General features: G+C 50.5%; 1 protein-coding gene across 1 annotated transcript in view; it reads right to left on the bottom strand.

The window, feature by feature from the left end:
* The window catches only part of TRAPPC9 (trafficking protein particle complex 9), a 403,698-nt gene that overhangs the window by 329,643 nt on the left and 47,334 nt on the right, over window positions 1-26,721 (bottom strand). Inside the window, exons 7-10 of the mRNA XM_006879266.1 lie at window positions 24,111-24,327; window positions 21,092-21,235; window positions 3,334-3,460; window positions 375-520 (exon numbers count right to left, since the gene is read on the bottom strand). Coding sequence (XP_006879328.1) covers window positions 375-520; window positions 3,334-3,460; window positions 21,092-21,235; window positions 24,111-24,327 — 634 coding nt within the window. The remainder of the gene's footprint in view (window positions 1-374; window positions 521-3,333; window positions 3,461-21,091; window positions 21,236-24,110; window positions 24,328-26,721) is intronic.

Raw genomic sequence — 26,721 nt, 5'->3', positions numbered from 1 at the left:
GACGTCTGTGTGTCTATACAGATGGACCCCGCAGAGGGAGGGACCTCGTGTGCAGACGTCTGCATCTACATAGATGGACCCTGCAGAGGGAGGGACCTCGTCTGTGGATGTCTGTACAGATGGACCCCGCAGAGGGAGGGACCTCGTGTGTAGATGTCTGTGCATCTGTGTACAGATGGACCCCGCAGAGGGAGAGACCTCGTGTGCAGACGTCTGCATCTACATAGATGGACCCCGCAGAGGGAGGGACCTCGTGTGCAGACATCTGTGCGTCTGTACAGATGGACCCCGCGGAGGCTCTTGGCGCTGAGGATGAGGACAGCACTGGACCCCAGAGGCGGGCGCAGCCAGGAGCTGGGAGGGCGAGGTCTTACCTATCTTCTTGCTGCGTTCCTCCCCACGGTTGTGCGCAATAATCGGTGAGTAGATGAAGGGACTCTTGGTGGACATGTTCTGGCCCAGCAGGCTTTTCATTTTCTGTGGCCGGAGGCTAACAGGAAGGTTCAACAGCTTCACATGCCTGTTGTTTCAAACGGAGCAAAAATACGTTACAGAATTGTTAGCACACAAGCCCAGATCACATGAGGAGCTTTCACAACCAACAAAGGATTCTGAGGTGGGCAAGAACTGTAACCCGGCAAGCGGTGGCGGCCCTGCCTCGTAGGTTGGACGTCCACACAGACTGTCATCTGAGAAAACACGTCCTGCAGAACAGGCTCTGGCTAAGGGCTGCACAGCCCACGTGGCGGGCCTCACACATCCACGGACGTGCACCGCTCAGGGAGCAGCCGCGAGTGGAATTCCTGGGATGCAGGGTTCTTTTTAGAGCTTCTGTTTGGACAGTGTCGCCAATGCCCTCAGCATACAGTGGTTAACGGGGACCAGGCAAAGCAGGCACAGACACCAACCAAGAGAGGGGCACCAGGCACGGCGGGTGTGGGAACCACACCAGGAAACGCAACTCGCCCTCCATCTGCCATCCAGCGTGGATTTTTAGCCGTTTCCTATGAAGTGGACAATGACTAAAATGGTCTCTTCTGCCCCACGTCTGTGACAATGTGGAGGCCACCTGCTCCCCGAGGCCTCACAAGGCTGAGACCACTGCCGAGATGCCAGACCACCACACCCCTATCCTCAATGCCATCGGACATTTCCCACGACCACTACGTTCCTAAGGAAGGAGGGACTCGGCCACGGGCCCACAGACGAGGGCAGAGGTGTGGGACAGGAAACAGCGATGATGGAGGTGATGACAAGAAACAGGACTGATGGTGGTGACAGACAGGAAACGGAGCTGATGGAGGTGAAGGACAGGAGACGGCGCTGATGGCAGCACTGAGCCCACCAAGCACCTTCCCCCATTGTTCAGAAGGCATCACTGCCTCACAATACAGGCGGAGCCTGCTCCTCTCACACACGATGGCGCACGTGAGCCTCCCTCAGGGCGTCCTGCACAATCGTCCGCGATGTGTTCAAGGTCATTTTTCCTGTCTCTTCTCTTTCTACTCGGCAGAGCAAGACTGCACACGGAAGTTTGCAGGAGAAAGGTGTGCATAAGCACACTCTCTGAACGCTCTCTCGGGACCAGCAGTGGAAAGCGCGGTGGTAGTGGCTGCATGGCGCACTCTGGCGAGGCTGTGGGAGTCTCGAAGTGGCTGACTATCCAGGTTTATAAATAAGAAAAATCACCCTGAAGGCATACAGATTCTATGTCCTTTTTAAGTAAACCTCTCTAGTCTTTTCCCTAGCAGGGCAATTAACCTGAAAGTTTACATTTTAAAAGCACCAGAAGCCACTCAAAGAAACTCAAAGCTTGGGCTGAGCAGAGGGTCTCAATACTTTCAACATAAATACTATGACTATGACCACAGTTTCTTTCAAAATGAAAGAACTCAATGTTAACTGAGTCGGAACCACTGCCGTCGGGCCCCGCTCAGGGTGACTCTCCACCAGGCTTCTGAGGGTGTGAATCTTCATCCGTGGAGATGGTCCATCTCACACACAACCCCCCAACCCACATTCCCAGGACTTGATACATTACAGGACCGAGATCCTCCAGATGAAGGGACTCAAGGTGAGTTCATCCAAAAATCCAACCACCCCCCTCCTTCCACTGCCCTACCAGGTAAAGTCAAGGACTGGCCCTCAACGCCAAGGGCATGTAAACATGCAACTCCACCCAACCCAACGCGGGATGATCTGTACACTGGAATGTACGAATCTGCCGAGTTATTTTGGGGCTGGTATCCTCTTAGCTTGGAAGCAGGAGTGGCATCCACTTCCTACACAACATGCCTCCAGAAACTCTATGAACTTGGATAAATGTCGACAGTCACAGAAAGGCTCCAGGCCTTCTATTCACAGGGTCGCTATGAGACGTGCCCGACTTGAAGACAATCAACATCAACGATCCTCTCAGCTCCAGTATACAGGAGTTAGTAGCTTTTGTGAGGAATTCTGTGAAACATAAAGTGAGCTTGTCTGTTGTTTTAACTGAACTTCCCTCCTGAACTCTGAACAGTGGTCGTGGGATGGGGGGCAGCCTCTGGCCAGGGGGAGGCTGGGTCACGCCGCTAAAGCCAGCCACTTCCAGGCAGGCTGGTCCCTTTTAGGTCCTCTGTGAAACTGGGTTCACTGCATTAAGTAGAGAATTAAGAGGGAACTCAATTGAAAAGGGGCCCCCTGCTCATGAACTCTCCTCGGAATGGCCTGAAACCATTTCTGGGTGAGCCCAGTCACCACGCCCATGCCAAAGAGAGCAGATTTTCCTGTAAAAAAGAGAATGGTTTCACTGTCAAAAACTGGTTAAGAAAAAAAAGTTCTAACTACCTATTCTAAACGAAAATAATAATGCCAAGGCTGCTCCGACCATCGCGGCTGGAGCTCCACAGTCCGCTCCGACTCCCAGCGAGCCTGCCCGACCCAGCGGGAGGGGTCTGCAGGGCGATGACCGGTGGTGAGCCTTCCAGGGGCTACTCTCTCCTCTCTGTCTGGAGCAGCTGGTGGTTTGAGCTTGCTAGAAGGCTGGTGATGGAGTGCTTCCCCACTGCGCCACCAGAGTTCCTTTACCCTCCGCACAGCGAGAAGCTGTGTTGCCAGGTGCCAGCCTGTGGTCCTGACGCACGGAAGCCTTCAAACACAGTAGAACTGCGGGCAGGGACTCCTCGATGAAACGTTCCAGAGGAGAACTGTTACGGGGGATTCAAATCCCTCAGCGCTGAGTGGGCAGCAGAGCTCTACACACTGTGCCACCAGGCCTCTCAGTGAGCTCTTTACAGGCCGTCCTACCGCCCAGGTCTGTTTCCCTGCGGCCCTGTGTGCAAGGTCACTTACCGGACAATGGGCAGCTTGGTGAAGGGCACTGGGGGCAAGGTGAGGCCGTCTGGCAGTGTGATGGGCTCCATGGTCCCAGGACACTTGGATGTGTAGGTCTCCAGGCTCTGAGTCACGTCTTTCTTCTCTGGAAAGAGAACAAAACAAAGGGCCACTAGACAGACGTGGAAGTGGGTAGAGCAGAAAGAAAACTTCTACCCCAAGCGCAGTCCACTGGGCCCAGTCCTCTGACCAAGACAGAGGCAGAGAGCACAGGAGACAGGACAGCTGCCGTAAGCAGACCAAGGCCCTGCCTGGTCAAGACAAAGCAAACACTGGACGCTCACAACCTGGATCCTCACACAGAAGCTGTCTCCTGATAACGATGTGGTTATGGAAACAGGGGAGGCAGCAAATAAGAAACAGTAACAACGTCTTGGTGCCCAGTTAACATACTCCACTGCTTATGTACTGAAAGCCGGTGAGGACGTCCAGGCCGGGAGGACCCACTCACGAGCTCCTCTCCCCCTCACCTCTTGACGAAGGAAAGTCTTGAGAAGTTCTTTTCTGTCTCAGCACTTTCCTGCCGGTCAGAGAAAGTGTGACATGTGGTGACCCCAGCGTGAAAGGTGAGAACAGACAGCTGGGGACCTTCTTCCATTCACTAAGTAAGCCAGAACGGGCTGGGGTCCAAGACTCAGAACAAAAGGCGAAGGAGTTACTGTCTCCTCCACGCCCCAAGAACACATGCATCCGACAGTCCCAGCAGAGCCCGAGGCAGGCCTGGGCCTCGGCACACTTTACCCCTCAACAAAGGCCTCACAGCAACTGCCGGGTGTGAAGCAAAATGCCAGGCCCTGTCTTCAAGAAGCTCATCACCATTTATGCGACTGACGAAACATGAATGATTAATTACAAATCAGTACTTCTGACACAAAAATAGTGCTTGTGAGGCAAGCTGGTTTCCCCCAGGCCCATGCCACAGGAGAGGAAAACACGGGACGCAATAAGCACTATGTGCCAACCGTCTGTGGCCTATCTGGCATTCCGCTGGCTCTAAAGTATAAGAGGAGCCCTGGTGGAACAGTGCATTTACTGTTGGGATGCTAACTAAAAGGTTGCCAGTTCAAATCCGTCAGCTGTCTGAAGGAAAACAATGAAGCCCTTTGCTTCCATAAAGGGAAGAGCCTTAGACACCGCACTGAGCAGTCCTACTCCAGGCTCCAGGGTCAGCATCGACCCAACAGCGGTAGGCAGACGTGCAGTTACTCAAGGCAGGAGGCACCACTGACCCCATTTACAGATGGGAAAGCAGAACAAATACAGTCCAAAGCCCATCAAAGCCCATGCCTTTGACCCAAAGCCTATGTATTCACGGGAGACAATGAGGCTGTTCAGTATCTGTGTTCTCCGTAAAACCTCAAAGTTAAGGCTGACAGAGAAGGACAGGGTTTAGAAAGGAAAATGAGATCTAGAGTAACGGAGCCAAGCTCAGCTTCAAAAATGGTTTGGTCCTTCATTATCTGCCAGGGAGTTTTCGGTACTTAGGGAAAGCCAGTCGCCCTTTCTGAGTCCTCTTTTCACGCAGAAAAGGACCTCTCTAGAGAGCCGATGCCTCCAAGCGGTGGTGCTGGAGAAGAGCACTGACCACCCCGTGGACCGCCACGGGGACAAGCAGGTGGTTCTTGGAGGATATGCTGCCAGAGTGCTCCTTGGAGCAGGAAGGGGAAGCTCTGTCGCTCGTCCTCTGAACATGGTGCCAGGAGAGGCTCTCCTTGGAGAGGGGTACCACGCTGGGAAAGGTGGAGGGTCGACCAGGGAAAGGAAGACTCCCAGCAAGACGGACCGACAGAGTGTCGGCAGCAGCGGGCTCGCGCCTGTCGGAGACAAGGAGGGCACAGGGCAGAGCAGGGTTCAGGTCTACTGCTCACCAGGTCACTCTGAGTCTCACTCAACTAGAAAGCACCAAACCACCACAGCAAACGATGAAGGATAAACTGAGATAATGCACTGAAAAACAGAGCCAGGTCCCCACGGGCACCAGGTGAACAGACACAACCATGCTGACGTCGGCACTCAGGAGGAAATTTCACAAGGCTGCCAGAGACGCAGCAAGTGGTGTGCAAATGGAGGGTGAGTCCCCCCCAGGCTGGTGGGTGCAAATCACTAACGTTAAGGCAAGGACTTCCTAGAGCTCAGGCATGTAGATTAGCTGGTACACGACGGCAGCAGGTGTCTTTCCGTGTCTGAGCGCCACGCTCTGCAGGGTACAGACGGGCAGAAAAGCAACGGAAGGTTAATTACGAAGACCACACCATAATGCTCCTCTGCACATTAAAAAATATTTAAGATAATACAATTACCTTCAATGTATCAATGGTAAATTTCCCAGAGGGCTCCAGGCAATACCACGTGAATTACCTAAATGTGTTAATGCCAAGTAGGGCACTCAAGTATTAACTCTTAAGCTGAATCATCCCAGCACCTTATGTTGAAATGAGGGCAGAAAAGGCCTGCTCGTGGTAACCAGCACCACTCCTATTCACCAGGCCGTCCAGGAAGGAAGAGGAAGCACGCTGGGCCTCCTGAATTAACTACAGATGGCATTTACTGGACCAAACAACGTAAAACACGAGCAACGTGATAAATCTAACGGCTGCGGCTTCACCTCTGAAGTGAAGATTTTTGTTTTCCTGATGCTGAGATGCAATCTACATTGAATGCGCTGTGTGTGCGTGTGTGTGTGTGTGCGTGTGTGTGTGTGCGTGTGTGTGTGTGTGTGTTGTGTTCTCTTGTGTGTCCTCCAGCCAGAAGCGACCCGTAGCAGACCCTCCAGTAAGTTTTCCGAAGCAGTAAGTCACACAGGACACAGAGCAGGTGGTGGATTCAAAGCACGTAACGTGTGTTAGTCGCACGATTCCTTACCACGAGCTGCCACTTACACATTCAGTGACTTTCTTTTTGGTGCTTCATTGTCCACTGTCCAAGCTGAGACCTGCGACCTCTGGCTAAGGCACCACAGTTCCCTCACAGCATGCATGCTTTCTGGTTGGTCTCCAGCCCCACACCCACAACCAAGGATTCTCCAGGAAACCCTGGAGCCTTTTCTTTACGGGAAATGGGTGTCTGGAGACCAGACTCGAGGCTAAAATAGCGGACTGCTGCGAGATTCTTCGCGTAGGGGCAAAATTGCAGGGTTGCCGTTTGGTGGGTAGAGAGGGAGGGGGTGAAGGAAATGGAAAGGGTAAGAGTGAAGAGACAGGGTAAGGAGGGGCCAGGTGCACTGGTGACTAATTTTATAAAACAAAATGTATGAGAATGACTGGATGAAATGCAACATGAATGAAGAATAGTGTGAAACACAATGTATACAAACTTTGTAAGCAAACCAATATAAAACTAAAAAAGCCCTCTTTTAATATGCGATTTCCCCCACACTCTCCTCCACTGACACGATGCTTCATGCAATCCTTCGCATACACTGTGTTCTGTAAAATGAACCCCCGCTGGCCTCTGCTCACCATGACCCTGTCTTTTCAAGTCCTCACTGGATCTTTCCCATTTCCTTTCCACGTCCCTCCACTCATCCACGTGCCCTGTCCACACAGTGCAGGACAACAGCCCGAGTCACCGGCCACAGAACCAGCCCCCACCGGCTCCTTTCATCCTGAGAAGGGGCCTGGCGGGCAGCTCTGGGCCCCACTCGTCAGACCAAGAATGCGGGGCTCCTGCCAGCTCCTCTTCCTCCCGGTTCCTGGCCACTTCCACAAAGCACCGCGAGCCTGGCCGGTGGAGGCGCCCCAATCACTGCTCGTCCCACTTTTTCTCCATTTACCAAGTTGCTCCTTTCCTTTTTCTTTAATGTCCTGTGATTTACTCACACATGTTCCCAGTTATCCCACCAAGCATCCCTGGTGTGGCACCTGAGCACGTCCCAGTCACAACCCAGCAGCCAGGTGACAGGAGCCAAAACACAACCTGTCAGCCACTGACCCTACAGAGAAGACAGGCCGCAGTGGCTTCAGGAAAAGGGGGCATCTGGCCTTGGTTGAGGCTCGCGGAGCCCTGGAGACAGCAGGAGCTGGGAGCTGCTCTGTGTTGTAAGGGGAAACGACACATTCAGGACACAGGATGAAGCAGGACACAGAATCACAAACCATGCACACAAGGCAACGCTCTACAGAGAAGGTGCCTGCGCCATGAGCAAGGGGCAGCTAACTGAGGGGACAACCTGGGCACACATCTGAGGGCTGGCCGGGAGGGCAGGGCATCTGAGTGGACACAGCAGAGGTAATCACGGTCCTGGCTGCAGGGGGAGGGAGAAGCCCAGAAGCAAGCTGCCCGGGCCTGGCTTTGCTGGGCTTCCCTCACTAGCCCGCTACTATGCATGTGTCTTGAACTCGTCACCTTCTATGTCAAAATGACTCCTGAGAGACTCACTTGCTACAAAAACTGCATTATGATGGTAGAAGATGAAAACAGGCCCAGCAGGCAAGTACAGGATTCCTGTCCGGGGACAGATGACCAGGCGTGGGGATGGATTCATTCTGCTGATCCACCCACTGACCGACTCCTGGGCTGTTCCCACGTCTTTGTTACTGTAAGTAATGCCACAATGAACACGCTGTTGTTGGGTCCCGGAGAGTCAGAACTGACCCACAGCTGACCCTCCAGCAGGCTTTCACACGCAGTTAATCACACAGGAGACTGCCCATCGTTCTCCCACAGAGCAGCTACTGGATTTGAACCGCATGTCTTCAGCACTGCAGCGCAGCCTCTGACCACTGGGCCACCAGCGCTCCATGCTGCTGTTCTGCATTGTTGAGTCGGGACCGGCCCATAAACGACCCTCCGGCGGGTTTTCAGAGGCAGTTAACTGCACAGGAGGAGACTGCCCATCCTCCCCCTGCACAGCCGAGGGTGGATTTGAACTGCGTGTCTTCAGGCCTGTAGAGCAGCCTCTTTCCGCTAGGCCACAGAGCTCCCTAGGCGGGCATCTATCTGCTCAAGGTGCAGCTCTTAGTTCTTTGCGATGGATACCAAGCAGCAGGACTGCTGGATCAAGTGGTGCTTCTAGTCCCAGCTTCCTAAGAAGTGTCAAAGCTGCTTTCCGTGGTGGCTGTGCCATTTTACATTTCCATCGGCGGTGTGTGTAAGTTCCAGTGTCTCCACACCCTTGCCAGCCTTTGATGTTTGCGGTCTCACTGAACTCTGCTGTTGTTACTGGGGTGAGCTATCTCACTGCTGTTCTGATTTGCATCTCTCTGGTTTAGACGGTAGAGAAGTGCACTGTTAACCCCAAGGCAGGTGGTTAAAATCCACCAGCTGGTCCGAGAAGAAAAGATTTTTATTTTTCTTTTCAATCTTGTCCCATTCAATTCACAGCCTCTGCAAAGCCACAGAGGATCAGCTATGAGCTGGTTCTGACCCAATGGCAATGTGTGAGAGAAGGACTAATGAGAGAGAGCTGGTGGCCTGTCCACGGGGAGCTGCACTGGGAACCCGAAGGCCTGGCCTCCGGACAAAGATGGTAACCATCCTTCCTGTCAAGCTCTGGTGGCCTGTCCACGGTGGGCTGCACGGGGAACCCCAGGCCTGGCCTCCGGACAAAGATGGTAAGCACGTTTCGGGTCGTTTACAGCCTCCGCTGGAGGGTCAGCCACGAGTGAGTTCTGACTGGATGACAGTGAGCTGATCTTGTACTTCTGTGAAGTGTCTCTTCATGTCTTCTGCCTATTTCGTAATCGAGATGTGTTCTCTTTTCCTTGTCAATTGTTGGGGTTTTCTATACATTTTGGAGATTAGTCTCTCCTCAGACAGGTCAGTGCCAAACCAAGGCTTTCCCATTCCATAAGTCCACTTTTCACTCTTTGGAGAAACCTTCGGCCGCACCTGGGTGTTTCCATGTTAGGAGAGTCCACCCTTAAGGGTCCCTCTGTTCATCATGCATCTACACTCCTCCAGGTGGGCAGTGCCATTCCCTCCTGGCCTGCGCACTGAGATCTGGGTGGGCAGTGCCATTCCCTCCTGGCCTGCGCACTGAGATCCGGGTGGGCAGTGCCGTTCCCTCCAGGTCTGTGCACTAAGATCCGGGTGGGCAGTGCCATTCCCTCCAGGTCTGTGCACTGAGATCCGGGTGGGCAGTGCCGTTCCCTCCAGGTCTGTGCACTGAGATCCGGGTGGGCAGTGCCATTCCCTCCTGGTCTGTGCACTAACACTCTGACAGTCTGTTTATGCCATTGTTCAGGGCTCTAAAGTTTTCCCTGTGTTTATTTATTTGTTTAATGACCTTTAGAATTTTAGGGTTTATACCTGAAGGTTTTTGATCCATCTTGAGTTAGTTTTTATATATGATACACATATGGATCTTATTTCAATTTGCTATGAATAGATATCCAGTTTCTTCAGCAGCGTTGATTAAAGAGCCTATCTTTTCTCCCTTTAATGTTTCATCTCTTTGTCAAAGCTCAGCTGTCCCCAGGTGGGTGGGTTGATTTCTGGGTCTTGGATCTACTGCACTGGTCAGGGTATCTGTCAATGGACAGTGCCAGCTTTGACTGGCATAGGGCTGTAGCTGGTTTCGAGATAAGGACATGGAAGGCCTCCTGCTTTGTTTTCCTTCTTCTGCACCACGCTGCTTTTCTGAAGTCCCCTTCCTTTCCATGTAAGTTGGTGACTGCTTCTTCCACCTCGCTGAAGAACGACAACAGGATCTGGGTTGTTCTACAGTACATCTCTAGATTACTTTGGGTAGTGTTCTGGCCAGTTCTTTTTTGTTTGTTTGTTTGCTTGCTTACAAAGTTCACATACATTGTGTTTCACACTATTCTTCATTCACACGGTATTTCATACAATCATTCTCATGCATTGGATTTTACAAAATTAACCACCATTAAAAAAAAAAAATTAACCACCATTGGACCTTGGCCATCATTACCCTGTCTTTCCGCTGGACCCTTCCCATTTCCTTCCCCCCTCCGCCCACTCACCAAACTGTGCAAGCTTGTTGTTTCACTCCCACCATCCTCAACCAATCCTTTTTAACATTATCAAAAGCACAGGATTTTGTTAATGGGAACTGATGGTCCACCCACTGAATCACCTCACAGAAAACTGATAAACCTTATTCCATTTCAACCAGACCATCCAGTGACCATTTCAGCCAAACGTATGCAGCTCATATCTCTGGGCATTATTTCTCCATGCCCAGAACTAGAGGCTTCGGGCAGACATGGCCTCTGCAGTGACGGCCTACTTACTTCCTGAACGAGAACACTCCTCAGGAAGTAGAAAACATGATCATCAAAAGCTTTGATCAGGAAGCGCTCCCAGGCCATCTGTCCTCCCGGGAGCTGGCACGTGCCCATGAAAACCAGAGCACTGTGTCCCGGCTGACCCAGCCTCACCTCCAGGGCACGGCCAGCCACGAGTGCCTCACATCAGTCAGGGGGTCTAAACACGCCGAGGACGGACAGAGGAGAAGGTGGCTGTGTGCCATACATCTTCTCTCCCAAATTTGAGGGAGAAGGAAAAGAGGGGTTCAGAGCAATGGTGCACGGGGTCGCTACGAGCCACGGCTCGCTCACTGGTGCCTCACAACAGCAAGAGATCCAAAACCTAACAAAGAAATAAACACTTTTCATAAGCTGAAAACCCAGCTCACCTAAGTGACACATACAGAGCATGGCATTCGTCAGCCGCAGACTTCAAATTCTTCTCAGACTTAAAATTCTTCTCAAATTTAAGATTCTTCTCTCGTTAAAATTCTCTCTTACAGAACTGCACTACCATCGACCAGATGCTGGGACATGAGACAGGTCTCAATAATTTAAAAGGCCTCAGGTTATACAGACTTACATTTGTCAACTATGATTAGATTAAAAGAGAAATAAATAACAATAGGATTTCTAAGAAAGTTTTAAAAATTTGAACACTAACATTGTTAGTAACTAACATTTTTCTAACATTGAATAAGAAAAATAGAACAGATTAAATTTTGTGAGCTACAGCTGTAGCTTTCAGAGGAAAACTTACAGCCTGAAATTCTTTTATTAAAATAAGGAGGGGTCCAAAATCAATTATATCAACTTTCACTGTAAAAGCTAGGTAAAAAAATAAACCCAGTGCTAGCAAGTTCATTTTGAGTCACAGGCTAGAAATAGTACAATGTTGGGGAGCTCTGGTGGCCTAGTGGCAAGGAGCTGCAACTACAATCCCAGAGGCACACGGTTCGAATCCACCAGAAGCTCTGCCAGGAAAAGGAGGAACAATCTCCTCCTGTACCAGTCAGATCTGATTTGACGGTACACTCACACAAAAATAAAAAAAAAAGAAATACCACAATGTTAAACTCAAAGCAAGTGGAAAAAAGAAACATTCAAGGAAAAAAACAAAAACAATACGGAAAAATCATTAAAGTCAAGAGTTTGTTCTTCGAAAAAATTCAAAACTGGATAAAACAGTATCAGTATCACGAATGATCAAAGGAAAAAAAGGAGAGACACGAAAATCATCTACGTCAAGAATGGAAAGAGGCCAGTCCCCTGTCATTAAAAAAGGATAACAACGGACATAAAACTTGAAAAGAAAAAAAGGTACAACAAAGGAACATGAGATACACCCCTTGGCAACAAACTGGACAGCTTAGATGAAAGTGACAAATGCACTGTGAGGAGGAATCAAACTTAAAAACCCAATTCCTAGGGCAAATCTAGAGAGCACTGTATCTACTAAGGAAACGGAATCCATAATCAGAATCCTTCTCATAAAAACTCCTATTCCACCTAGTGGCAAGGAGCTGCAACTACAATCCCAGAGGCACACGGTTCAAATCCACCAGATGCTCTGCCGGGGAAGGAGGGACAATCTCCTCCTGTACCAGTCAGATCCGATTTGATGGTACACGCACACAAAATAATAAAATAATTAAAAAAATTTAAAAAACCCTCCTATTCCAGATGGGTACGCCACTAAAAAGTACCAAACACTCAACACCTCTAACAAAGGGAGCTCTGGTGGCCTAGTGGCAAGAAGCTGCACTGCAATCCCAGAGGCACGCAGTTCAAATCCACCAGGATGCTCTGCTGGAGAAGGAGGGACAATCTCCTCCTGTACCAGTCAGATCTGATTTAACGGTACACACACACACACAACAAACAAAAGAATATTTAGAAAAAGGCCCGGAACAAGAGGAAGTGAAGGAAAGCAGGCATCCTCCCCAGTTTGCTCATAAGGTCAGCATAACCCAGAGAGTAAAGCTGGGGAGCCGGAAACAAAGATGCGGACCTGAAGCATCGAGACTTGGGGTGGGGGGACAGGGCTGCTGCTGGGGGTGCCCTCGAGTGTGACTCACAGCCACCCTGTGACCACAGATCGGAGCCCTGTCTTATCCTGGGCCAGTGCATCAGAGATGAGGAGTCGTTCCGTGCTGTTGCTGGGTGCCGTCAAATCACGTACGACTCATAGAGAACCTATGAACAACCAATATGAATTCTGTCCTATCAGGAGTTCCGTGGAAGTACGCAGGGAGCTCTGTGGTCTCACAGCAAGAAGCTGCACTGCAACCTCAAAGGCACACAGTTCAAATCCACCAGCTGCTCCAAGGGAGAAGGACGAGTAATCTCCTTTATGACTTGCTGGCTGTGAAAATCGGCTCGAGGGTCAGCTATGGGTCGGTTCCGACTTGACAACACACAATCCCAACAACAACACAGAATTAAAAGAGCCAACATCATATTTTTGTGCCTTACCAAGGAAAAGGACTCCAGGAACACTCAAATCCTCAGTTACACCCCAGAGCACCCCTCAAGGAAGGCAAGGGTAACCCCAGACTTCAGAAGAGCAGCAATGAGCTCAAGCCCATCAGGCCCCAACTTAGACAGAAGAGACCTGTCCCGCACCACCTGCTAGAAGACAAGTTCTCTCTAAAAAAGCGATTTTTTTTTTTAAAAAGCGATTTTTAAATACTTTACCAGGTCAGCTAAGAAACAGAACCAAGAGGGAAAAACACATGGTGGAATCAGGCCCAGATACCAGTGTCATCAAGTGTCTAATAGCCATGATTATGTTCAAAGTAACAGAGAAGTGGGAGTTCTCACTAGAGAACCACTATTTACGGAACAGGATTTCACAGGGATTCTGTAACTAAATTAGGCTTAAGAGCCATTAAAGCTAAAAAGTGAGCAGGACGGCCTGAAGCATCCTGACGCATTCTACCTTCTCCTGGTCTTCAATGGCATGTGGTCAAACATCTAACTTGCATACATGTTTCTTAAAACTGCTGCTTCCAGATCCGATCCAGATTCTATTCAGATAAATACACACATATAAAAGCATTCCTCACTGACTCATACGTTAGGTTTGCTGTCAGGAGGGGTCAGTTGCTATGAAATGACATCATGCTGGGGAAGGTGGAGGGTCAGAGGTGGGGGGAGACCCTCAATGAGATGCACTGACACAGAAACTTCAACAGCAGGCTTAGGCATGGTCCAGCCTGTGAGGGCAGCGTTCGGATCCAGTGTACCTGGGGTCAGAGTCCACTTGAGGGCAACTGACAATAACAACAGACTCACTAACCATGGCCAGGTAGCTGGGAAAGAATAGAGTTCAAAGTACCACCAAGTGTGGTGCCAAGCAGCTTAAAAGGCAGGTGCCAAGGGTGAGGCTTCTGCTTGCACTGCCGAAGGCAATCCTTACGTCCATCCGCAGACAAAGTCCAGGGGTTAGTGCCACAGTGGTCAGTGCCATGGTGGAGAGGAGAAAATCAAGAGGCTGCACAGCTTTGCTGGGGTCACACTAAGGAGCACTGGCTGCAGGCACGACGGCTAATGAATTTCAGTCCCTACTGAAAGGTGCATCACTGATATCACATGCAAGCAAGATTCTGCTGAAAATTATCCAAAAACAATCTGTCAACAGAGAACTGCCAATTGTGCAGGCTGGATTTAGAAGAGCTTGCAGTACTAGGGATATTATAGCTAATGTTAGATGGATCTTGGCAGAAAGCAGAGAATACCAGAAGAATGTCTGTCTGTGCTTCATTGACTATGCAAAGGTTTTTGATGGTGGATCACAACAAGCTGTGGCTGACTCTAAGAATGGGAATCCCAGAACATTTGATTGTGCTAATGCGAAACCTATACTTCGACCAAGAGGCAGTCGTCAGAAAAGAGCAAGGAGACACTGGATGGTTCAAAATCAAGAAAGGGGTCCGTCAGGGATGTATTTTGTCTCCATACCTTTTCAATCTGTATGCAGAACAGACCATCCAAGATGCTGGGCTGTATGAGGAGGAATGTGGCATCAGGATTGGTGGAAGAATCGTCAACAACCTGCGTTATGCAGATGACACAACCCTGCTTGCTGAAACTGAGGAGGACCTGAAGCGCTTGCTGCAGAAGGTCAAGGACTGCAGTCTTCAATATGGATTGAAGCTCAATATCAAGAAAACAAAGATTCTCACCACTGGGCCAACTGGCAGCATCAGTATGGATGGCGAAGAGATTGAGATAGTTAACAGTTTTAGTTTGCTTGGCTCCACAGTCAACACTCTTGAGAACAGCAGCCAGGAAATCAGGAGATGAATTGCAATGGGAAAGTCAGCTGTGAAGGACCTCTCAAGAGCACTGAAGAGCAATGATGTCAGGCTGGAGACTAAGGTGTGCCTGATCCAGGCTACAGTCTTTGCAATTACGTGTTATGCATCGGAGAGTTGGACAGTGAATAAGGATGATAGAAAGAGAATTGATGCCTTTGAGTTGTGGTGCTGGAGAAGAGTATTGAATATACCATGGATTACTAGGAGAACAAACAGGTTTGTCCTGGAGAGGGTGAAGCCAGAATGTTCTCTGAAGTCAAGGATTCTGAAGCTTCGTCTGACATAATCTGGGCATGTTGCAAGGAGGGACTGGTCCTTGGAGAGGGACATCATGTTTGGGAGAGTGGAGGGACGACGCAGGAGAGGACGGCCCTCTATGAGGTGGATTGATTCTGTGAGTGGGGTAGTGGGAATGAGTGTGTTTGAGGCGGTGAGGTTGGCACAGGATAGAACGGCGTTTAGGGCTCTTGTACATAGGGTCACTATGAATCACAATCAATGGCACATAACAACAGCAACAACAACTGAAAGGTGTGAACCCCCCAGGCCCTCGGGTAAGATGTGACAGTGCACTCCTGTAAACAGTGAACATCCTGAAACCAGCAGGCAGTTCTCAGCCCTACGGGTCTCTGTGAATGAGAACTTCAGCGGAGGGGCTAAGCTCGTACTACGAGTGAAGGAGCAACGCTGAGACTTCCAATCCGAGCCCCTACAAGGGGAGATGATCTCCGAATTATTGCACCCATTTTACAGATAAAGGATCCGACATCTGGAAAGCTCACATGACTGTGCTAAGCCGTTCAGATGGTAGGTGGTTATACTAGATTCCAAGTCAGAGCTGTGGTCAAAGCTCTCAGCTTTTTCCATTTCACCCCACCACCCGTCCACAGTGTCTCAGCAGGGAAAATACAGAGAAAACATCGCAAACAGCTGACCAGTCCACATGTCCAGCAAGGCGAGCATCACACACAAAAAGAAAAATAACTGTTCACCTTCTCTCTGCATACAAGCTTAGGAGAGTAATGGTCCGATCACCACGGTCCAGGCACTTGGACCACGACACAGATTAATGGATGACAAACCACGAGAGCGAGAGCGAGTCCGGGTGTAACGAGACAAGCAGCCTCTTCCGTAATGGAATACTAATTAACGAAGGTAAGCGCACGGGGAGGCACAGTAATGGCCTCCAGGTGACGGTGTTTTTCCCCCTTCCCTTAATTTGCACAGGTGACAGATCAGAGGCCCAATCTGCAATCATTCACGCACACCACGAGATTCACTGTCCCCCACTATCCTTTCAGGTGTATAAACACGTCCTACCACCATGAAAGGCAATGAGGCTGAGTCATCAGCTTATCATAAAAACGTCTATTTAAAGAACTTTGTAGAAAATTTTTAATTACCTTCACAGATTAATAAGCCACTCAAAAGACAATACTGCCAGAAGAAAAAGGCTTTCTAAATGATTAGAAAGAATGTGCATACCTCACCATATCATAATGCTAGACAAACTGTACTAGTTTATGGAACTATCACTGTCACTACACTGTGATATTACACAATCATCCAAGATAATATTTATAAGGGCTTGAAACAGCGTAGGGGAGGTCTGGAATGTCACATGATAAAGCAGAGTTATATTTACCAAATAAATTTTATTTTAAAACTCCAATTTTTAAAAAAATAAAAATAGTGCAAAAGAAGTATATGAAAGTCCACAATTAAGGCTGCATAGTGGAATGTACTTGGGGTGGTGGGAGGGGTGCGGGCGGATTGTGTACCAGGGCGGGATTTTTTTCTTTTACTTTTAAAAGAGAGGACCAAACTGGGGTAGGGGGAGGGCAGGACGGGGAGAGAAGTGCAGCAATGAATGAATGGAAATCCAAAATCTCTGTAAATGCTCATTAAAATTATTAAAATAAAATAAAAATTACAAAAAAAAGTATATGACAATGTTGTTTTCCTACACAGAACGACGTATTTTTTTTCCTTTCAGTGTTTTCTAAGATTTCTAAAAATAAGCATATATTACCTGCATGATGAACAGTATTTCAAAAAAATGTTTACACTTGAACTTTCAGAGAAATTTATAAGGAAAATCAGAGTCTGTCCCTAGATGCCCAGATGAGCAAGAATCCTAACACACCGGTTGAGCGGTGTCTGGTTCCTCTGCTCACGGGACAGAACCTCACACAAGGACCCTGACCGCTGGTTTTGTGTCACACAGCTATCGTGTGCAAGGCTGCATCAGCCGCCGGCATGTTCTGAGAACACTATCAGGGACCCCAGGGGGTCATCTCTACACCAGGCTGAATTTGCAGATGAGGAAATGAAACTTACAGAGACCCATCGCCATGACGGTGTGCCTCCTCCCACCAACCACAGTCCCCGGTTTGTGACAACGTGCTCGGCTCACCCTTCTCCCTGCTGTGAGGACTTCACATTTCGCTCCACATTCACTTAACAAGCACAGAGTATGGAAGGAGCTGGTGCTGAGCCTGGCTAAGTGCCTCACTGCTAACCAAAGGGTCAGCAATCAAACCCAGAGCGCCCCAGGAAGAAAGACGGGGCAGTCCTCGTCCTCGGAGGCCGGCCGACAGTCCTTGTCCTCGGAGGCCAGCGGAGCAGTTCTATCTGTCTGAGGTCACCGGGAGAGGGAACCCACGGACAGCAGGTGGGGCTACTGAGTCTCCACTGTACAGCCAGGAGCTGTCTTCACCCACTCACCTGGAGCCTCCTATCTTCAAAAACAACATCATCACCTTCTCATTCCGTGGACTTACTCTCCACCTGCTGGGTCTCAATGAAGGGAAACTTTGGGAAAGGCAGCGTTTGGTTAACACTGCTCCACATTTATGGACTATCTTCTAGGTAAAAGCACTGCTACTGGAGATGAGAGATAAAAGGTGAGGAAGTCAAGGTCACTGACTCCACGGAGCTCATCATCTGGTAAAGGAAGAGATACATGGGTCACTCTCGAGACCTGACGCGGTAACGCTGGACTGAGAACCAAGTGACACGCCAGCCCAGCCTCACGGTCCTCGCTGCCTGAGCTGCCGCTGCGCAGCCCCTGTGTCCATCCATCTTTCTGAGCATTTCCAAAATACTATATTCTGAAATACTACACTTTCTCCTTTCGCTGACCTTCTAGCATGCCAATGTCGTTCTCCAGGGACAGGTCCCTCCAGCTAACAGGTGCAAGTAGGCTGGACGCAGTTTCGTCAAGCTCTCTTCTAAGGAGCATCCCAGCTGAACTTCATCCTCTCCTTCAGCAACCCTCTGCTTTACCAGGTATGGTGCCATTCTCCCGCGACTGACCATTCCTGACAACACGCCCACAGCAGGGGAGACACGGTCTCACCATCCACGCGTCTAAGCAGCACTCCAGCTGCCCTTCTCCTAATACAGCTTGGTTTGCGCGTCGGACAATGTGGTCACATCGCATGCCACGCTGCTGACCTAGACACCAAGCCTCTCCATGAGAGAAAAATGGACAGCAGCTCCCCTGAGCTTGACAGCTTCAGAGACCCAGTGGAGGGCTGCTGTGCGTGATGACCAGGCAGATAGCGGTGAGCGAGTGCTTTCAGTATCTGAGACTCTAGCAGTTATTGTACAGCTCGCCCTCGACTTACACCAAGGCTCCGTTCTGAACACTCTGCTGAAGAGGGACTCAGCTCAGATGTAACCGGATACCTCCCATCCTTTTTAAGGGTGAGACGGCATATGACAATATTTTCAACAGTAAATCATAACATCGAACATCTGCAAGTGTACATCTGAAAGTCTAATATCAGCTAATTATACACTTCAACACTGTATGCAGCATGTATCCCTAATGACAAGATGTAGAGCATTTAAAACACGGAAACCTAACAATTACTACAAGAGTGTGACTCGTTAAAACCCGAATAAATTATCAATCAGGGACCACCTGTAGGTGTGTCAGTTCACCCATAACCCTCTGATGCCAAAATCTAATAAAATAATGTATTATTTGTGATAGCACTCCACCAGGCAGGAACTCAGACTCAGAAGGCATAAAAGATGCATGTTATAACAGTCAGCAATGGAGAAGGTGACCAGAAAAGGACACCAGAAGTCACCAACGACCTAGCACTTCCATTAGGTACTTGTGACTAGCGGCAGGTGGGACAATGAAGAAGAGAGTGTCTGTGCCTGGTGCCCGGTCCCTGGCAACGACAGTGCTGCCCCTTTGCCACCGGGACCCTCAGAGTCACAGGCTCGAGTTCCAGTCCACTCCAGCCCTTTTCACTGGCGCTTCTCCCCAGGCCTGTAACTCAGCGAGTCCTGACGTGGACCACTGTGACCAGCTGCAATGGACTAAGTCACTTCACTCAGCCAGCAGCCTTGAGTCTCAGTGGGGAGGTGTGTGCCCTCCATTAAAGCGGGAGTCTTCTGAGGCAGGAAGGCGACCAGGTGAATCTGAGTCTTTCAGTTCCAGCCAGCCATGAAGGGGCCATGCAGCGGCCATGCTGGTGGGGTGAAAGGAAGCTGGTCCTCAGAGCTGGTCTCCAGGAAGAGGCCTCGCTCACCCACGTGTATGTGCACCTGACCCCGGCCGTGCCACTGTCAATCACCTCATACTTAGGTCAGGGATGGACAGTGAATATGGAAGACTGAAAAGAATTCATGAATGCCTCTGAATTACAGCCTGGTAAGGAACAGTGGACGTACTGCAAACCGCTGCACTACTGTAAATGTTAATTACCAACCCCGTGAATGGTGTCAGGAGCTCCTCAGAAGGAAGGTCACCTGATAAATTTTTTAAATACCATCAAAAAAAGTAATAAACTACTAGAATCTGTAACACCTCCACTGGATGAGTGAGAAGACAGAAGGCCAGGGAAAGCTTAATTATTGATCTGAGGTCATCGTAATTACAGGTTGAGTTTGGGGGGAAGAATCTTCCAGACCTCCTGACTTCTGTCCTTTTCTCAGAAGACACTAATTGACCAAACACCACGAAGCACAGGTCTTTACGGAGATGGCTATTTGCGCAAATGCCCCAAGTTCCCTTCTTTTTAAACGTGGTTTCTTGAAATCACTAATTAACTAACGTGACCTCAACAAGTAGTATTTCTGAGGCAAACAAATCTGTTACCAAAAACACCAGCCAGACTTCCATGAAGCATCTGTTCATCACCCTCCTGAGAGAAACGGAGACCTGGTGGTGGAGCCCCAGGCGGCCTACGCCCTCAGTGCGGCCCGTGGACACAGCAGATGAGCCGCTGACCAGGCCCAGAAAGAGAAGCTGGAAGAGAACAGTCAATGACCGAGAAAGCACGTGACTAACCAGGTCCTCAACGGCAGCTGTGCAGAGTGCTGATGGTGGAGAGACAATGACAAGAACAAGGTCCTCGCTCTGCTAAGGACACGTGGGAGGGTCCAGGAAGAGACCTGGAGGAGTGGGTTTGGTGAGGGGCGTATAGAAGGGGGAGCAGGAAGGCTAGGTCCCACGGAGAGTGGAAGGGGAGGAGCTAAGAAAGGGGGGAGTCCCTGTCCAAGCAGAGGAGTGAGCACGCAGTGCAGACACAGGGTCACCACAGCCTACACTCACTCACGTGACGGATGCCGTGCACGCTTCAATCTCAGGGGTGTGGAAGGCCTAAGAACAAGAGAGACTGGGCCACGACAGAGGGGAGGGACAAACATGTGAACCAGAGGCGACACTCTGACTCCACACCCAGCTGGAGCAGATGTCTACTTGGACCCAGCAAAGCACTGCCAACATCGGCTAGGGGCTGGGCAGATACCTCCTCTTCATAGTTGGAGGAGGGGCGGGCAGCACCCTGAATGGGGGGCCACTCTTTACTAGTCAAAAATTAAAACACCTGTGCCAGAGCGGACCACCAAGGCGCAGACGAGGTGCCCATAACAGAGACAGGCGACTCTGATCTCTCCCCAAGAATGGAATCTGAAGCGCAAACCAGCTGCCCAGCCCCTGGGTGCTGGCCTTGACCCCTCAGTCCTGGGAGCCACTGAGTTTCTCAGGGAGTGTGACACAAACACCATTAAAGGCAGCCCTGCAGGGGACCGAGGATGAAGCTGCCACTTGCTGGGGACACTGAGCCGGGATTCCCCAGGGCCACCACCGTCCTAGGATTCCAAGACTCGAACTGGGAGGGAGGGAACCATCCCAAGGAAAGGGCGCTGGTCACTCACCCTGATCTGACAGGAAGTCCATCATGGTCTGCAGGAGGAAGGACAGGTGGCGGACGGACAGCGCGGGGTTGCCCATTCTCCGGGAGGCGTAGACAAGTTCATGCAGCAGGCGCATCTGCACAGCGGCCCAGCCGCGGTGTGTGCCTACGGGGTGGGGACAAACCGTGAGACCAGGCTCACAAGGCGACATAACAGAGCAGGAGAAGCATTTCACGAAGGGCGCAGAACCTGGAGATTGAAAAACAGTCAAACTCAAAGGGCAACACAATGTCGTCCATGAGAGGAGCGTGAGCCACTTCCCCCCAAGAGCAGCTGTGTCCTGCACCACATGACCACACGCACTGGTGGCCAACACCCCTCCTGCACACTGCCATCAAAGACTCTGTAGAAGAATCCCAATTGGGGGTGGCAGGAGCCAGGAACACAGGGCAGGGATTCTGTGCATACAGGGCCCGTAGCAGCTCCATAGGAAAGTTGAAAAACTACAACTAGTTAGGCTGTGAGTCCACTCTGGTCTGACAGAGAGCCGTCGCTGGCCCGGCTGCCATCCTCGCCCCCAGCGCTCCGAGGAGCCTCTGTGAGGAAAAGCTCTGGGCGCTCAGTCACAGCCCCCTCCGTGGGGCTCTGGATGGGGTCTATCCAGGGTCCTTAAAGCCTCCAAGAGCCTCTGCATCAATCAGACTTAAGCCTTAAACCAAAAACATCCTCAAAGCCTTCTTAAAACCAAGCCAAGAATTTAGCTTAATTGGAAAAGAATGTCTGTCACTCTGAGGCAGGAGGGACTCGTAGATGTGGATCTCAGCCTTGTGACAAAGACTCTCAGATGCCTTGATGGACACCAGGGTCAGTGTGTGCTCCTCTCCAGAGCTATGACAGGAACGAGACCTCCGCCAGGGCAGGACACATGCAGGGCGTCGGTACAAAGTCACGTCCAGTGCCCCAAAGCTCCCCGCAAGGACCCTCCCCAGGAGCTGAGCCCCCCATGATCCTCCCTCCCTCACAGTCCATCTGGACCCGAGGCCTTGGGTCCTAGGCCCCACCTCTAGTTCACCAATTGCTCCTTCCAGGGAAGGTACAGAGCAGACTCACCCCCTGCACCCCAACCTCAACTCCCCGCAGAGGAAGGTGAAACCCCATCTGCTCAGCACCCTACGAGCCTCTCACCAGTGCACGTGCCACACCCTCCACCCGCCCCACCCCAACCGGAAAGCCACCAACATTTCTGGAAAGAAACCAGGAGGGAAGTCCTCACCCAGTCCCGCTTCTGCTGCACCCCCACCCCGAACGACAAGGAAGAGCTGGGCCTGGGCTCTCGTGAGAACAGTGACAGACATGCTAGGCTCGAGCCTTGGGACAGAGTTGGGGAGCAGGTCCCTGATGCCCCATCAGCAGAGGCGGCTCCATCTGAAGGTCTCCACTCAGCGTGAGTCCCACATCCTCAGCTTTCAGGGCAGGGTTGAGACAGACATCACCACACAATCTCCACAGAGCGTTGGGGACCTACAGGACTATCCTGTGACCACAGTCAGGGCAACAATGCCTGGTGCTAGGTAAACACACTGTGCAAACTTGTTATCAAACTTGCAATTTGGTTCAGGAGCTCTAGTGGTCTGGCAGTAAATTGCTCTGCAATCCCAAAGGCACACAGTTCAAATCCACCAGCTGCTTGTGGGAGAAAGATGGGCAATCTCCTCCCAGGAGATTTACTGTCTCTGAAGCCCACTAGAGGGTCAGCTGTGAGTTGGTTCTTACTTGACAGCACACAACAACAAACCACACAGTAGGGAGCTCTCCTGGTCTAGAGGTAAGAAGCTGGGCTGCAATCCTAGAGGCACATGGTTCAAATCCACCAGCTGCTCTGTGAGAGAGAGATGGACATCTCTTCCTGTGCGAGGTTCTGACTCGAAAACTCGCTAAACGATCAGCTATCGGTTCCCACTCGACAGCACACAACAGCAGCCACACACTAGGGAGCCTTGCTAGTGCAGTGGTTATGCACTTCGCTGCTAACCAAAACACTGGCAGTTCAAACCCACCCCGGCTCTGCAGAAAAGACCTGGTGATTTGCTTCTAGGAAGAAAGACTGCAGCTGAGGAAACCCTGTCGGGCAAATACTATTCCATCATGGGAGGTCGCCAAGACTCAGAGGCAACTCGTAGGCACGTCAGAACCACCATCATGTGTTAATACGTTGTTGTTCCCCATGGAGCAGCTGGTGGATTCAAACCACATGCCTTCTGGATCGCAGAGCAGCTTCTTGACACAGCCTGGGAAATCCATGGGAGGGTTCTACTCGGTTCTACAGTCTCTAAGAGTCACCATCAACTTGTCCAGACACAACAAAAACAACGTCAAGTGCTGTTAGGTGGGAAGAAGCCTGCTCTGAGGCAACACGACCTTGTTATTACTGTTACTGTCATGTCCTGCAGTCAGAACCAGCCCGCAGCTGACCCTCAGGTGGGTTTTCAGAGGACATTAATTGCATGGAAGGACACTGCCCAACGTTCTCCCAAAGAGCATGTATAACAAAATAAAACAACTCAAGAAACAAAAATGTTGTTGTTGTGTGCCTCAAGTCAGAGCCAGCTCCCAGCTGCCCCACCAGCGTGTTTTCATAGGCGGTCCCACACAGGAGGCGACTGCCCGTCTTTATCCAACTAGTGGATCCAAACTGTGTTCCGGTGGTTTGGCAGCGTAGCTCCGTGTCCCGAAGCCACGGCAGAGGAAGACTTGGTGAGCAAACACACGTCTACAACAGCAAGTATACTGCATTTTCAGGAAGTTTTACAGCAGTTCAGCTTCTTGTTGTACAGTTTCTATGTAAGTGATATCAGTCATGTTTTCAGAGGTGCTGCAGGCTCAGTTCCAGACCCACAAAGTACAGCAAGCAGCAGCACAGAGTCCCCCAGGAATCTGTGGGCCTCCCAGTGCTATGTGAGCGCCCTGATGATGATGCCCGCTCAGAGCCAAGTGCAAACGCCTGCGCCACCAGGGACAGCCAGGGGAGGGGCCCACGTACCTCTGTTGAAGTCCTTGGGGTCCAGCGACAGGCTGTAGCCGGGCAGCGTCTCCAGCAGCAGCTTGTAGCAGGCCCGCCAGCCCGGCTCTGCGATGCTGGGGGCCACACACTGCATGGCGGCCACGCGCTTGAAGAAGGCCGCCTTGCGGTGGAAGCCAATGAGCTCGTACAGCTCAGAGAGGATGCTGTAACGCTGGATCTTCTCCTCCTCCGAGAGCTGGGGGGAGGCAACCGGAGGTCAAGACCCGCTTCTGGTTTGGGGAACGTCTGAACCACCCACCTCTGGTTGACAGCTGCATGCTTTGTCCACTGCACCACCAGGGGCCCCTGGGTAGAACGGACAGGTCTGAGGTGACCCCTTCCATGAGTTCCCACAAACGTCTACAGCCAAGTGGCCCAGCCACCTCTCAAGCTACAGACCCTGTCCATCACCCCAGTCCACCCTGTCCCCATCACTCTCAAGGACAGACACTGCTGTCACCTTCCACAGGTTAGTTCTGCCTGCTTCAAAACTGCATGGATGCCCAAAGCTCTGAAGGCAAGGGTCCGGGGTGGGCGAATGAACACGCGAACTCAGGGAGGAAATGGGAAGGCTGCTGTGACCGTGAAAAGATGGCAATCCATGTCACAACACACGTGTGCAAACTGAGGAGTGAGGAGGTAGCACCCTCCGCAAACTTCTAACTGGACACACGCTGATCTTTAAGCAAACACATCCCTGAGTCCTCTCTAAACAGCAGTTCTAAGGGGCAAAGGATGAGCGCCCGGAGAACTGTGGAAGAGAAGTCTTCACAACGTCCCACGCTCTGAGTGAACATATCTTCCCAACATGGTGCTCAACGCAAAGCTGCCTCTGAACCATCGTCTTTGCGTCCGTCCGGCCTTCTCCCGCACTGCCATCGGGCTGGTCCTGGCATGAGAAACCTCCACACAGACCTCAACAGGGCAGACTGCCTCATCCTTCTCCCCTGAGCTGCTCGTGGGTACGAACCATCAGCCTTTCAGTCAGCAGCTCGGCACACACGCACTACACCGCCACGGGTCCTGAATTCATTCTGGAATGACCCTAAAAACCCACTTTGTTGTAGTGAACCTAGAACTCAAACCAGGGCTTCACGGTGGTTTGCTTTTATTCGAACACTCCTAACTAGAAAATATGTAAGACTGGGGGGGAATGAGAGTAGCTGGAGACACGGGTGAAACAAGATCAGCCCTGAGTTGTTAGCTTAAAACACGCAGTTGAGTACATGTCGTTGTTGTTGTTGTTGTTGTGTACCATCAAGTTGGAAGTGACTCACAGCTGACCCTCCAGCAGGTTTTCAGGGGCAGTAAGTCACCTGGGAGGAGACTGGCCATCTTTCCTCCGCAGAGCTGGTGAATTCGAACCATGTGCCTTTGGGTTGGCAGCACAATTCCTTGGTGCTAAGTCACCAGAGTTCTCATAATTGTTCTATTTTGTATGCGTTTGAAATGTACAAGAAAATTTTTTTATTATATTTTTAAAATTAAAAGACCTGCTTTCTTAGAGTGAACAAAGAGGCTTTTGGAAGAGAGATTTTTGAAGAGCGATTTGAAATCAGAAAAAAACCTTTTGGATTCAGTCAGCCACCTTGGTCTATGCAAAGAAGGAATTGGTATTTCTGACACCACAACATTTTGTGGAACACCTGAGGGTCTTCCTCTCCTGCACTGACCGTCCGTCTTCCAAGCCTCCCAAGCATGAAGTCCTCCTCCAAGGACTGACCTCTCCTGACAACACAGACAAAGTGAGACAGAGTTTTAAAATCCTCGCCTCCAAGGAGCAACCTCGTTTCATCCTCTCCAGGGCAGACCTGCTGGTTCCCTTGGCAGTCCATGGAATGTTCAACACTCATCTCCCGCACAACTCTAAGATAGCAATTCTTCTTCTGTTATCCTTATTCACTGTCCAGCTCTCAGATGCCCACCAAGCAGCTGGGGAAATCAACACCTAAATCGGGTGCACCACCTTAGTCTCCAGACTGACATCACTGCTGTTTAGCTCTCTGGAGACATACCTCACAGCAGATTTGTCCAATGCTAGTCCCAAGGGTGTGGGTCTGAGAAACATAAAATCATGAACAACTTTAATCTCTTCCCCATCTATTATGGCGCTGTCTACTGTCCCAGTGGCAAGGATCTCTGTTTTCTTGACGTCGATATACTATTCGTATCGAAGGCTGCAGTCCTTGATCTTCTGCACCAAACGCTTCGAGTGCTCCTCCGTTTCTGGGACTAATACGGTGTCAGCATAACTCTGGTTGTTGAGTCTTTCCCCAGTTCTGATACCACACAGCCTCACAAATTATCTGTTCAGCACATAGACTGGAAAGGGGTAGAGACAGGTGCATTCATGACACACTCCTTTCTTGATTTTGACCCACGCAGGGTTCCCTTGCTCTGTTCGGACAACAGCTTCTTGGTCTAGGTATAGGTTCCCTATGAGCACTATCAAGTGTTCTGGGATTTTCCTTCTTCTCAAGGTTTGCCAAAATTGATTGTTATCTCAACAGTCAAATGCCTTTGCATAGTCAATAAAATACAAATGTTGTTGTTGTTGTTATGTGTTGTCGAGTCACTTGCGACTCATAGC

Source organism: Elephantulus edwardii, unplaced genomic scaffold (assembly GCF_000299155.1).
Source record: "Elephantulus edwardii isolate Elephantulus edwardi_28Jun2011 unplaced genomic scaffold, EleEdw1.0 scaffold00003, whole genome shotgun sequence".
In the NCBI taxonomy this organism is placed as follows: Eukaryota; Metazoa; Chordata; class Mammalia; order Macroscelidea; family Macroscelididae; genus Elephantulus; species Elephantulus edwardii.
This window is presented reverse-complemented; position numbering and strand designations above follow the sequence as displayed.